This window comes from Schistocerca gregaria, chromosome 3, assembly GCF_023897955.1.
Source record: "Schistocerca gregaria isolate iqSchGreg1 chromosome 3, iqSchGreg1.2, whole genome shotgun sequence".
Lineage (NCBI taxonomy): Eukaryota > Metazoa > Arthropoda > Insecta > Orthoptera > Acrididae > Schistocerca > Schistocerca gregaria.
Window position 1 is genome coordinate 142062498 of NC_064922.1, and position 15273 is coordinate 142077770.

Consider the following 15273-nt stretch of genomic DNA (forward strand, 5'->3'; position numbering starts at 1 on the left):
AGGTTGCGCGCGCTTCGGTTCGGTCAGCGCAGAGCGTCGCAATATGCGCTGAAGACGCGTGACCCGTGTCACGTCACACGTGCTACACGCTTCTCAATTTGCGCCTAGCCTAAAAGAGGGTCCGCAAATGAGAAAAGTGAGGCTCTCGAGGACGTGTAAGAAGAAGTAGAAAGGCTGTCTGGCACTTGCACTTCCGCCGCGGGCGTCCCTGCTGGCCGCGGTCTGAAGGGACGGCAGCGGCGGCGGTGGCAGAGGCCACTTATCGCAGTTTCATTCATACGCGGTAGCCGTCACAGTCGCGGTGTTGGAGGGGGGGACCGTGGCTGGCTGGAGGGGGCAGGGCAGGCGGCAGGCGGCGGCTAGGCAGCCGCGCGCGGCTCAGACGCTCGCAGGCCCACGAGCGGCGCCAGCACAGCGGGTCGAGGGTCGCGGGATGAAGTGCGCGCTGCCCGCGGTAGAGGCGCTGCCGGCGGCGGCGCAGCGGCGGCGCGAGGTGCAGCTGTACCTGGCCAAGCTGCGGCGCCTGCTGCCGGCCGGTCGCGCGCCGCGCCGCCGCCGCCTCTCGCGCCTCCAAGTCATTCACCACGTCATCGACTACATCTGCGACCTGCAGCACGCGCTGCTGCGCCACCCCGCCGTCGCCTCCTCCGCCCACGTGCCCTGCGCGCCGCCCACGCCCCCGGCCACCCCCGACTCGGAGGACCGGCTCGAAGACGACGAAGACCTCTGCGCGACCTGCAGTCGACAGGTAGGAGGACAGCACCCCGTCCGCGACCTAGCCCATTCCCGCGCCTCACCCTGCGCCTACCGCAATCCTAACGATGTCCACTCTGACCGCTGGATAAAGGTTTCACGGACTGGCCGTTTCTGTTGTTTCTCGAATTTCACACGATTTGTTATATCCTATCCCCGATCCGTAAAAAGAAATAAGTTTCCGGTACTGTGACCTCCCAGGGGGAGTGTTTTACAAATTTAGACATCTTACAAAAATAATTATAAACATTTTCTCATCCTTTTAACGGGGGGTAGGACATCAAACGGGCCGACTTCGAGCGGGAGAGGCACCACAGGACATTTTATTCTCTACTGTCTAGACTTTTACAAATAAATTCACAGAACTTTGTCAGCATGACCAGGAAGGATTCAGGATTCACACTCATAGCAGCGGAAGGGCAAAAACATAACAAAGTAATTTTTTTGTACATATGAAATTTCATCATTTTTTCGCTTACTGTTAGCTGCATTTGTTGCTATAGGTACGTTTTTCTTCACAAGTAAGAGAGACTCTTTGATGAATTTTGCGCAGCATACAAACCATACTTATAGGTATACGAAACTCTAGAATTTTCCAAATCTATTTAAAACTGTGGTAAAAATTGAGATAATTAACTACAAAATTTGATTTTTTCAAAACATAAAGTTTAAAAGGTAACAGCTCATTCATTTTTTCATAAATTAAATAAATTCTAGAGTTTCAGACACTTGTAAGTATGGTTTGTATGCTGTGCAAAATTCATCGAACAGTCTCTCTTACCTATGAAGAGAAGTGTACCTGTAGCAACAAATGCAGCCAATAGTAAGTGACAAAATGATGAAATTTCACATGTAAAAAACAATTAGTTTGTTATGTTTTTGAACTTCCGCTGCTACGAGTGTGAATACTGGATCCTTCCTGGTCATGCTGACAAAGTTTTATGAATTTATTTGTAAAAGTATAAACAGTGGAAATTAAAATGTCCTGTGGTGCCTCTCCTGCTCCAGGTCGGACCGTTTGACGTCCTACCCCCATTAAAAGCATGAATACAACATTTATACTTATTAAAAAAAAAAGCTAAATTCCCACGTACACCAATAATGTTCTGTTACGTGGTTTCATAAGTATTATTTCTCATTTTGCGATCTGTTAAATAAGAAAGAAAACGAAACTACAGTAAGGAGAAAACATGTAAATTCGAACTATAAGTTACTGAAAAACTGGCCAGTTCTGAGTAGGAATCCCACACTGAGGGTTCTGTGCACACTTTATTATTTATATAGATAATTCAACCATTACGGGTAATTTCCAAGAACTATTGCCTATGGAACGACCCCTAACGACAACTAACGATATATACCGATCGTGCGACTCTGTCATCAATAAACATTGATGCACGTAATAATTTTTTCGTAATCTGGGGCCACAGTCATAATATATTACCTTGAAGTCAGTACCGCTATTATGCTGTTTTTTTTTATTTACAATGCTACATTTACACGATCATGATATCGACTTGAAATGCCATTATCTAGTGTTTTAAAGTTATAAAGTGGCCAAGATGGCATACTGTCGTATTTAAAATATACTATCAGACACATTCTCTAAGGGTCAATATTTCTGGCAAAAACCTACTGCACGTTTTATCATTGAGTATACCATCTTGACATCGTATTTTAAATACGACAGTATGCCATCTTAGGCGCTGTATAACATACATTAAAAAAAAAAAAAAACAGTCTAAGGGCGGTACTGACTTTAAGGAAATTGATCTACCTATCTTCTCCCATGATTTAATTGAAAAACATCGATCCCTTAATCAGTCTTCTCAAGGAGATCGACTGCGTAGCAACTAAAAGCTGCATGCTGTTTGACCTGCTCGAACGCCCTGGGTAAGTGGATCAGTGCGTTTTAATTAACTTATGGAAGAAGACAGTTGGATCAGTGCTCATTAATAATGGAGTCGCACATTCGATATATATCGTTACGGCTCCATGCGTTCCACAGGCAATCATTCTTGGAATCTACCCATTCCGGGAATCGAGAATATCTCGCCAATTTTGTCTGTTATCGACATTGATACTCGCAAGACGTCGGTCCCACGTTTTCCAAGACTTTCGATTTCAAGGTTGAAGTCTGGTGCCAAACAAGAAAAGAAACATTTTTTTGTGACGTACAATTACGAATTAACAATTTTCGGATTTTTTTCTTTACTTGTACAGTGAAACATGGCTTCTTGTCGAATTTCAGAATTCCAGGCCAACGGGTAGTACGTTACAGGTTTTGATGACTTGAGCTTGGCCGTATCAGAATGTGTGTCATAAATAGTCGTATCTCTTGATTGTATTGACTTAGAAGCAAACGTTTATTGTACCGCCTAGGGACTACTGAACTTAGTATGTGACATAATTTAGCTTGATGCATCTACCCGCTCGCGAAAAAAGGAATTTTAGCAGGCATAGTCTGATAACATATGGCAATCTTTTTTTCTCGTGTGATATAATAACGAATCAGCAATTTTCAGATATTCCTTCTTTTGACTTTAGTGTGAGACCTTCCTTCTTTATAAATTACATGATTCTAGGAAGTACCCATTAGATTTTGATGACTGAGTTTGCGAGTCTCAAAATATGCGGCGTAAATGGCCGTATCTTGTGATTTCACTACCAAAGAACCGTAAATCTTAGAAGCGACATAAATTTCAACTTTTCCTGAGAATAAGTGTTTTTAAGAGCGGGACAGACAAGACATACGAACGGACGGACAACAAAGTGATTCTATAAGGATTTCCTTTTTACCGACTGAAATACGGAAGCCTAAAAAGGAGAAAAAAATCTCCTAAATGTTTAGCTTACAGTTTATAAAACCATATAAAGCATTCAAATATCTTCGTTGAACGCCCCTCCTCTTTCTCTCTTTTCTTGCTATTGGTATCTATAGAGGAGTGCCGTCCACGAAGCAGGCAAGATTCCACGTTCTTTGAAGGGTCAATACTAGTGAATGGTGGGCCGGCAAACTTCAGAAAATGATGTGAATAAATATCTTTTATTAACAGGGAGGCCATACGATCAGTAAAATTTAGATTCATTTGGGAAAACCCTCTTTCACGATTGCTACATGACAATGGAAGTGTCTTGATGGTAGTTGCCACCGGAAACAAATTTGTGAGATACTTTGCTTTATTTTCACGATTTTCACCCAAGTTATCGCAATTGTCAAAAACGCACGCATAAAGCTGACTCATCTTGTTATAGCCATCTCCCACTACCCGCCACTGCGTACAAAAATTACAGTTTGCTTTATAAAAGACATATTTACGCCAGTGACAGTAATACTTTCTTTATTTCACGATTGCAATTTCGGCCATAGGCTGTTATCATGTGCAGATTTTTGTGGCTTTAAGCCATGTCAAACATAAAATTAGCTGACACAGAGCTCAAAGCCACAAAAAGCAGCACTTGATAATGGCCTAAGGCCGAAATTGCAACTGTGAAATAAAGAAAGTGTTAAAGTCACTGGCGTAAATATAATATCTTTTATAAAGTTCTACATGACTGTGAATCCGAGGTATAAAAAGTTAATTAACTACAGGCTGCTGTTGCACCAAGTAGGCATAGTTTTACATAGCTTCAGCGGCAGCACAAGTCTTATCACAACCCGTCTGAAAACCTGAGGGTCTGGTATTTTTTTCGCCAGTGGTATCGGCACGAGATAACGATGCATATCGCCACAAATCAAGTATTGTTTTTTTTAATCGTTAGTTTGCGAGCCACAACACGGTCATCATCAAATGGACGTATCACACGAACGCTATATCTTGGACCAAATACAGCTAGACGCTAGGGTATTGGCACTGGCGGATATAACGGAAATTTAGTTAACGAAATGTTTAAAAACCGAAAGTATCGTCATGTTGAAAAATACTTATATTGCACTTTCTCATGGTATTCAAGACAGGCAGACACCGATAATTTAAGTTTTGCAAGCTAACACACACACGGTGTTTACACAAACAAACGATATTTAGGTGGCTTGGTTTCACAGTAAACAACCACTAACTGTATGTGCATAGAGTCACACATTGTCACAGTGAGATTTTTGATATCAGACGCATTACATTACAGAATAAAATATTTAAAAGCTCAAGTAATGGACACAAGAGAAAATTACAACTCACAGGCCTTTCCAGCTGTTTCAATGAATACGTAATATCAGTTTGTTTATGTGTGTGTGTATGTGTGTGTGTGTGTGTGTGTGTGTGTGTGTGTGTGTGTGTGTGTGTGTGAGAGAGAGAGAGAGAGAGAGAGAGAGAGAGAGAGAGAGAGATGGCAAAATATACCTAAGCGAAATGAGTATCTCATTGAAAAAACGAGACAGTGCAGTATAAGTATCCTAAAATGTAACGATCTTGCGTCGTAAATATTTCGTGAACTAAATTCCTGTTACTTGTGCCAACACCACGACCCTAGCTGTATTAGGTCCACAATTTAATTTCCTGTAACACCTCCGTCTGATGATGAATCTGCAGTTAAGGGTACAGAAAATAAATAACATCAAATTCTTACAGCTTCTGGTTGCGTATTATATCTACGTATAGCACCAACTGGAACTGCAGTCGCAAGTTAATAATTCAGATGGATATAATTTTCATTGATTTAGCGCCACGCCATATTTGTGCGAAAAACTCAACTTTTCAGCTACTTACTGTGTTGTTATCACCAAGAGTTTCTTGTAGTCCGTGTGATACTTTATTTAGCTGGTCGTGGAGACGTCACGAAGTCATGCAACTTGCATATGCTTTCAGAGATTTCGTCGATACCTGTTCTGGAGGAACGTTGGTAGCGATTCTGATTCCGTTAGACGACAAATAATGGTTGATTTTTCTGTAGTCTTTCAGCGGCAAGCTCCCGATTCCATGCCCTTCTAAAAGAATAGCAACTGTCAGTGTTATACTGGTTGATCTAAATGGTTTTGTTGATGGCAGAATCCCTGTATTCAGATGCGTGGGATATATAAGCGTTCCAACAAACGCAGTCGTATGCCTGTTTAAAGGCTGTGTTCGGCAAAAGCAGCCTTGTTGAAACTCCTTTGCTTAATATGATATGTGCAGCGTTCTGAAACCATTTGTACTGACTGACCATTGTAACTGCTGTCGCATTCATGAGGAGTTTTACAGATTTTACACACACATTAAACATCGATTTCGACAGATCTTCTGTTGCCAAACGAGGTCTCATAAACGAAAGTCCGTTATGTTTGCTGAATCGGAAATCTTATCCCATGAGTCTGCCTACTGAGGTTATGTCGTAAAAGCAGCCGTTGAGTTCACAATGTGCAACAACTATGTACTCCGCAGTGGACATACCCTTAGTGGAGCGTTTGATGTTTAGAAGTTTTGAGAAATAGACTGAGTCGTGCACCAACTAACGAAATCAACATCGTTAACAATGTACCTACCTCACAGATATCGACATAATATTTGGTTTCATACGGAAGTTCCGTGCCTTCGTGACGCCAGATAAATAAAGTAGCACTCGGCCTGCTGATAACTCCTGTCGACGAGGACAGAGACAGTTGTCGAAGGCTTGAGACTACATTCAAATATGACGTGGCAAGGAACGCGTGAAAAAATTTATCCAGTAAAGTCACAGTGAAAAACTTCTATCTGTTGTAAAACAAAATGTTTACGACAGCGTACTACACGCACAGTATACCTTCCCGTATTTCTGGGGAACGCAAGAAATCAGCGGAAGTCGTACAACTACAGGCCATATGAATGTTTCTGCCAGTTTGTCTGCTTTTGCTGGGAAACAATGAAACTCGGCGTCACACTAGAGCTTTGTAGTAGGCACCGTTGATTCTGGTTTGTGGCTAGCCCGGCGAGGAGTCGGGAGTTTTCCCCTTCTAGCCCTTCCTCGCCCCGATCAGCTCAAAATGGTTCAAATGGCTGTGAGCACTATGGAACTCAACATCTGAGGTCATCAGTCCCCTAGAACGTAGAACTACTTAAACCTAACTAACCTAAGGACATCACACACATCGATGCCCGAGGCAGAATTCGAATCCGCGATCGTAGCCGTCGCACAGTTCCAGACTGCCAACTACCGATCGGCTACTCTCGCCGGCTGACGTTCTATAGCCAAGCCTACGTCTCCCTCTGTAATTTTTACGCACCACCCTTCCTTCTATTACCAAATTAACTATTATCCCCTGATGTCTTGGAATGTATCCTATAAATGTAGCCGTTCTTTTATTCAAAATTTATTACTGTTCTTTACAATCCAGTGCTTCTTGACTAATTACTCGTCTGCCCAGCTAATGGTCAATATGTTTTCGGAGCACAGCATTTCTTCTTATCGATGTTATTTATTATCCATGTTTCCCTTCTGTAGCCTATAATGCCACACTCTAAGCCCTTAACTTCACGAAAGACTTCCTGACACTTAAATATATGATTATGACAAAATCTTGAAATAATTTATCCACTCACGAGCTTGGTGTGTCAGATTTATACGTTTTAATCCAGTATCATCGATTCGAAAATTCCCATTATTTTCATCGGCTAAACTAGCTTAAACTATTAAAATCACTTTTTGAAATACAACGTGATTTCATTGCGTATATAGTCCAACTACGTTCGAGTAGAACTATTCGATTGCACTGCACCCAATACCTGCACTTACCATGACGAGTACATGCGATTCAGGATCCCAGTCACGGAAATACACTCATGGAAATGGAAAAAAGAACACATTGACACCGGTGTGTCAGACCCACCATACTTGCTCCGGACACTGCGAGAGGGCTGTACAAGCAATGATCACACGCACGGCACAGCGGACACACCAGGAACCGCGGTGTTAGCCGTCGAATGGCGCTAGCTGCGCAGCATTTGTGCACCGCCGCCGTCAGTGTCAGCCAGTTTGCCGTGGCATACGGAGCTCCATCGCAGTCTTTAACACTGGTAGCATGCCGCGACAGCGTGGACGTGAACCGTATGTGCAGTTGACGGACTTTGAGCGAGGGCGTATAGTGGGCATGCGGGAGGCCGGGTGGACGTACCGCCGAATTGCTCAACACGTGGGGCGTGAGGTCTCCACAGAACATCGATGTTGTCGCCAGTGGTCGGCGGAAGGTGCACGTGCCCGTCGACCTGCGACCTTACCGCAGCGACGCACGGATGCACGCCAAGACCGTAGGATCCTACGCAGTGTCGTAGGGGACCGCACCGCCACTTCCCAGCAAATTAGGGACACTGTTGCCCCTGGGGTATCGGCGAGGACCATTCGCAACCGTCTCCATGAAGCTGGGCTACGGTCCCGCACACCGTTAGGCCGTCTTCCGCTCACGCCCCAACATCGTGCAGCCCGCCTCCAGTGGTGTCGCGACAGGCGTGAATGGAGGGACGAATGGAGACGTGTCGTCTTCAGCGATGAGAGTCGCTTCTGCCTTGGTGCCAATGATGGTCGTATGCGTGTTTGGCGCCGTGCAGGTGAGCGTCACAATCAGGACTGCATACGACCGAGGCACATAGGGCCAACATCCGGCATCATGGTGTGGGGAGCGATCTCCTACACTGGCCGTACACCTCTGGTGATCGTCGAGGGGACACTGAATCGTGCACGGTACATCCAAACCGTCATCGAACCCATCGTTCTACCATTCCTAGACCGGCAAGGGAACTTGCTGTTCCAACAGGACAATGCACGTCCGCATGTATCCCGTGCCACCCAACGTGCTCTAGAAGGTGTAAGTCAACTACCCTGGCCAGCAAGATCTCCGGATCTGTCCCCCATTGAGCATGTTTGGGACTGGATGAAGCGTCGTCTCCAGCGGGCTGCACGTCCAGCACGAACGCTGGTCCAACTGAGGCGCCAGGTGGAAATGGCATGGCGAGCCGTTCCACAGGACTACATCCAACATATCTACGATCGTCTCCATGGGAGAATAGCAGCCTGCATTGCTGCGAAAGGTGGATATACACTGTACTAGTGCCGACATTGTGCATGCTCTGTTGCCTGTGTCTATGTGCCTGTGGTTCTGTCAGTGTGATCATGTGATGTATCTGACCCCAGGAATGTGTCAATAAAGTTTCCCCTTCCTGGGACAATGAATTCACGGTGTTCTTATTTCAATTTCCAGGAGTGTAGTTCCTCTATATGTTGACCATGGTGCTGAATGGAGCTTTAACGCGTACCCTTCAATGCGATGAATATCCGAAGATACTCCCGCCTGTACAGTGAAACTACATTGTCTATTGTGTCCATCCACATTAATGTGATCAGCTGTCAAAGAACCTGAACAACCAACAATTGCAGCGCGGACCTCTACGAGGCGTGATGAAGACAGGCAGTGAGGTTCAAAAATGGTTGAAATGGCTCTGAGCACTATAGGACTTAACGTCTGAAGTCATCAGTCCCCTAGAACTTAGAACTACTTAAACCTAACTAACCTAAGGACAGCACACACATCGATGCCCGAGGCAGGATTCGAACCTATGACCGTAGGGGTCGTTCGGTTCCAGTCTGAAGCGCCAGAACCGCCGGCCGGCAGCAGTGAGGTTCTTTAAGGTTTCGACCATTCTAACTCCATTGCGTGGGCAGCTGCGCCAGCTTCCTCGGTTGAGGATCCATGCCACGAACAGCCTGATCGAGGTTATCCCACAGTTTCTCATTTGGTTTTAAATCGGGGTAGTCTGGTGGCCCGGGGAGTGCGTTAAATCAACCTGATGCTCTTCGTACCTCGCACGTACAGTGCGAGCTGTGTGACCCATTTAAATGTCAGTTGGCATGGTCCTCAGTTATAGAGGCGTGCTTGTGTTGATCCATTGTGCCTTTCAGAATGACGAGTTCACAAAGGGAATTCCACGAAAACATTCCCCAGAGCATGGCGCTCTCTCAAATGGTTCAAATGGCTCTCAGCACTATGGGACTTAACATCTGTGGTCATCAGTCCCCTGGAACTTAGAACTACTTAAACCTTACTAACCTAAGGACATCACACACATCCATGCCCGAGGCAGGATTCGAACCTGTGCCCGTAGCAGTCGCGCGGTTCCGGACTGAGCGCCTAGAACCGCTAGACCACCGCGGCCGGTCGGCACTCTCTCATGCGGCCTGGACTCTTCCATCGATTGTTGCAGGGTGTTCAGACGATGGAGCATAAGACGTGTTTCATCAGAGAAGGCCACCAGTCTCCAGTCAGTGGACGTTCAGTTGCGTTGTTGGCGAACACATTCCAGCTTTCGTCGCCGATGGACAGTAGTCAGCATGGTTTCATGAACCATGCACTTGCTGCGTAGGCCCATATGCAACAACGTTCGCTGAGCCGTCATTGAGCAGACATTGTTGGTAGCCACTTTGTTCATCTGGGCAGTCAGTTGTTGAACAGTTGCATGCCTTTCACCCGTGTACATCTCCGCAGCCGTCGTTAGCCCTGTCATCAATGACTTGTAGTGAATCATAGTTGCCATGGCGTCGGTTTTGGATAGCGCCATTTTATCACGCGCGGTATACTTTACCGCAGCAGTAGTAGAACGGTTTATAATCGTAGCCATTCCGGAAATGCTTCCACCCGTGGTACAAAATCTAGTTATCATGTCCTTTTGGACTTCAGTTAAATCGCTCCTTTTCCGCATTCTGACAACGACTGCACTGTTTTCCGCATCCCCCCGACATGCCTTCTATACCGTCCGCAGCCAGTGCTGCCACCTGTCCTCTGTGAGTGATTATAACAGGTTGACGTCGAAGATAGGCGCTGGTCACTGGGCAAGCTGTGCCGATTTATCCGTACTTTTAACGTGATACGTCACATTCGTCGTCCTTATCCATCATGGACACGAAAATTTAACATAGACTCCGAAATGCCAATTACTAAATAATACGGGCATTAAGTCCGGATATGCTATATCTCTAGAAAGTCTTGCGAAGACTACAATCTAACTATTGATTCCAAACAATATTTTTCAAAAATAAAAAGTATTATTAAACTACACTACTGGCCATTACAGTTGCTCGGCTACCAATCACCAGACCTTTTCAGTTGGTGAGAGATCTGAAGAATGTGCTGGCCAGGGCAGCAGTCGAACATTTTCTGTATCCAGAAAGGCCCATACAGGACCTGCAACATGCGGTCGTGCATTATCCTGCTGAAATGTGGGGTCTCGCAGGGATCGAATGAAGGGTAGTGCCACGGGTCGTAACACATCTGAAATATAACGTCCACTGTCCAAGTGCCATCAATGCGAACAAGAGGTGACCGAGACGCGTAACCAATGGCAATTCATACCATCAGCCCGTGATACGCCAGTATGGCGGTGAAGAATACAAAAACGTTTCACCAGGCAACGCCGTCAATAGCTGTTTGTGTATGAGAAATCGGTTGGAAACTTTCCTCATGTCAGCACGTTGTAGGTGTCGCCATTGGCCCCAAACTTGTGTGAATGCTCTGAAAAGCTAATCATTTGCATTTCACAGCATCTTCTTCCTGTGGGTTAAATTTCGCGTCTGTAGCACGTCATCTTCGTGGTGTAGCAATTTTAATGGCCAGTAGTATAATTACAGCCAACTGGGAACGGAACGTCAAATCTTTGGATTAATAGTCCGTTACACTCTCCAATACCAGTAACGGCTTTACTTGTCAGTTACAGTTGTTTTCCCTTAAGCTTTCCTCATTCGAGTCTTTCTGTTCGTTGAGAAAGCCAGTGACAACAATGTGGCTAACCTGTTCGTTGCACCGCTGTAACTGAATTAAGGAGGTGATTGAACATCGATGTTGGCCGGCCAGAGTGGCCGAGCGGATCTAGGCGTTTCAGTCTGCAATCGCGCGACCGCTACGGTCGCAGGTTCGAATCCTGCCTCGGGCATGGATGTGTGTGATGTCCTTAGGTTAGTCAGGTTTAAGTAGTTCTAAGTTCTAGGGGACTGATGAAAAAAACGGTTCAAATGGCTCTGAGCACTATGGGACTTAACATCTTAGGTCATCAGTCCCCTAGAACTTAGAACTACTTAAACCTAACTAACCTAAGGACATCACACAACACCCAGCCATCACGAGGCAGAGAAAATCCCTGACCCCGCCGGGAATCGAATCCGGGAACCCGGGCGTGGGAAGCGAGAACGCTACCGCACGACCACGAGATGCGGGCGGGGCTGATGACCTCAGATGTTGAGTCCCATAGTGCTCAGAGCCATTTTGAACTTCGATGTAAGTAAGAACTTCAGAACTGCCTGCTTCAGAACTTGAAGAACATTAATTACGTTAATAACTAAATGTATTTGTGAGTATTATTTAAATTTTTTACATCCATCCTTAAGGACCTCATGACGACATGAAAGGCTGGGGTTGAAATACACCTCTCCCTTATTATAAATAATAGAAGCAAAAAAAATACGATCTTCCTATGTTAACGGCTCTTAGGAAACGTGAAAGGTGTCGCTCTGAAGTGAGTAGCAGTGCCAGGGCTTTCTTTCTCGTTCTTTGGTAAAAGAAACCGCTTACACTGACCTGTCATTCCATCTGATGTTCTCCACTTTGATGCTACTCCTTGTCTAAACGGAGGACAGTGGACAGGTTATATTCGATACCTCAGGGAATTTTACGCTACTGGCGTTTTTAAGACTGATTAGCAGCCTTTGTGTCAGTACACATTCACGCGTACAGATGTAGATGGGGAACAGAGACGAGTATTCTTCAATGACAGATTATAGAAGGTTGCGTTAATCGGTCCCACGTTTTGTTTAGTGTGTGACACACAGAATAGCAAACGTGGAGTGTTATTATTTCTAAGAGATAGGACGCAACGAGGGGCAGGAGCTTCGAGATACGACGGCGTGGGATGGGGAGAGAAAGGGGTGGCGGCAAGAGGTGTCAAAGCTTGTAATCGTTGTACTCTCACGCACAGGTGTTAATGACTGGTGTTTACCTCTTTGATGATACTCTGAAAAGCATAATTTTCTGCCAACTCTTGCTGCAAGAGACATCGTCACGTTCTTCGAGGCAGTTAACGTCGGACACTTCATAAACACTCATCTCCATAGCCTGTGATGATGGTCCTTGCAGCAGAAGACGAAACATTACGCGGGAAAGACCCAATCCGTAAATCATCAAGAAAATCTCGTAATTCTCCGTCCTCTCTCGGCTCCATCACGACTGCAACGCCGCCAATCTTTCACTGCCAATAAGTGCACGCTGCTCAAATATAAACTGCGAGCTTTATTTTCAATTTAGAGTGAGATATCTGCATGTAAGAAAGATTTGGTAATGTTTATGATATTCGTGTTTCCATTCATTACTATTCGAACTAGTTGTTTGTGTTTGCTACTGTTGTAAACACACCTCTTTATCCAAGGTCGTTGACGCACTCTTATGCGGTCGCGCTCGGCACGGAAGTATCCTGTTCCAATACTGTCGGTTAAGGAAATTTCGGCAGGCTCTATCTGGCCAGCAATGGGAGGAGAACTGATGACGTAACGTTAATGATCATCATGCTTTGAGCTGACGTCCATAACTGTATCGGAACTTCTCCGCAGTGTCTGTTGATGATGAACTGTCCCCCATCGGGTGTGCACGTTAAGGACAGTATGCCCCTTGGTACGTGGTGGGTTTCGCCCTTTCCGTTTCCTGCCACCTGCTGTACCTATAACTGAGACTATGTTACCACTCCATTTCATGTTCACGCAAACTGTTACAAGAAGATGTTGGTGGAAGTTGATTGATTCTAACGATTGACTAAAAAATATAGTAGTCATACGATAGTACGTTTTTGTATTATGTGAAGTGCACAGTTTTACATTTATGAACATTAAAAACAAGTCTTATCAAGATCTAACTCAATATGTATGCACCTTCTTCACACAGTACGTTACTTCATTACAGGTACGTACATCATCCACTCTTCCAAATTATCTTCGACATTTTTTACGGGATTAAGGTCAGGGGACTTGGTCAGCCAGTCAATCTTCGATTGAACGCCTGAGTGTTCATCAAACCATGAACACATCCATGCACCCTTGTGAACAAAGCTGTTGTCATTCTGGAAGATGAAAGTGCCGATAAGGTACCGGTACTCATTAAGAATTTTTAGAACAATGGGCGACATATGTTCACTGATAATGTTGAAATACACATAATAGGCCAAGATCAAACCTTACCCAAGTTATGGTACTTAAAAACATCGCAAAACATCACAGAACCACCTCTAGCCAGAACCTTAGTCTCCACATACTCCAGGTTAAATGGTTCATTGGGCCATCGTTGCAGTTGACGCCTTTGATCATTCTAAAATAGTCAAAATCTCGACTCGTCTGACCCTGCTACACACCTCCAGTCAGTTTCTGTGTTGTGTGGCCCACTGAACACATGGAACTTTACGTACCGCTGGTCAAGAAGAAAACCAAGGTATCCCTTCAATATTTCTCGGTTCTTTGTGTTGGTGCATTATTAATAGCATTTTTCTTCTTGCTCTCCGACAGTACGCTAGATGAAGATATTAGATACCCCAAAAGTATATCTGTGGTAGTCTAAATTTTGATTTCTTGTTTCCTGTAAGTCCAGGTTCGTGAATCATTCTAACACCTCAGACAAACAGTGATGTCATACCATGTTTTTGATGTTATTAACAGATCATTTACAAAGTCAGTAGTTTCCGAATTTCTGATCCCAATCAAGTAGCCTAGGCTAATATAAATATACATTAAATTCGTATGGTAAGACAGTCAAACGATAACTTCTGATCAAATGGCTGAATGAGCTGTATTTGTCTGATTCTATTTTCAACAGAATTTGCCAGTAACATGGTAGAAGATCTACACATTGTAGATATTTCACATCTGGAAATTTTTGCATGTTCCTCTATGGTACACAACCCAGTACATACTGGAGCAATCACCTTGTTAGTTTCTCTGGCGTCTAACACAAGTCGTACACTCCCTCCCGACTTAGCAACTACCAGCAGCAGTCTGCAATATGGATTATCTGAAAGATCGATGACACCCTGCTGAAGCAGTCACTTAATTTTCTGATCATTAGCAGGTCTTTCTAACCTTGGAATTGAATGGTGACTGTGGCAGTAGGAGCAGTCTCATATTAAGATGGCAAACATAATCTTTAATTGTTCATGGTTTCTGTTCAAACACCTGGGGAAAATTTTTGTAACATATAAAACAGTTCCTTCTGCTAGAAAGGCAATAAGGCATTAGTTTTCACTGTTTCATCTCGATTCTTTTCCTGTATTTTTAAACTTTCACTGATGACTTTTGCAAAGTACTCGGCTGGAGGTGTTCGTTACACACAGTACTTTTCACTATTTTCGCTCGGGGGCCTCTTGACATGTGCCTACACTGACTAACGGTAGGAATTCCTGTCGGATTTGAAACCGATCGTCTTTGACAACGTCACCCTGTCCCTGTTGGTTAGGATCTTTTGTACGACCATTGTTGTCATGCTGTATTCCCTGCAGACACATTGGGCGATCCACGTTAATACAACAACGAAATTGTCGACCTGTTCCACGGTGTGGC

General features: G+C 44.7%; 1 protein-coding gene across 1 annotated transcript in view; it reads left to right on the forward strand.

Annotated features, from left to right (window-relative positions):
* The first annotated feature begins 349 nt into the window (after positions 1 to 349).
* LOC126354642 (protein extra-macrochaetae-like) overlaps positions 350 to 15273 on the forward strand; it is a 34915-nt gene continuing 19991 nt past the window's right edge. The window contains exon 1 of the mRNA XM_050004412.1: positions 350 to 748. Coding sequence (XP_049860369.1) covers positions 434 to 748 — 315 coding nt within the window. The 5' untranslated portion in view covers positions 350 to 433. The remainder of the gene's footprint in view (positions 749 to 15273) is intronic.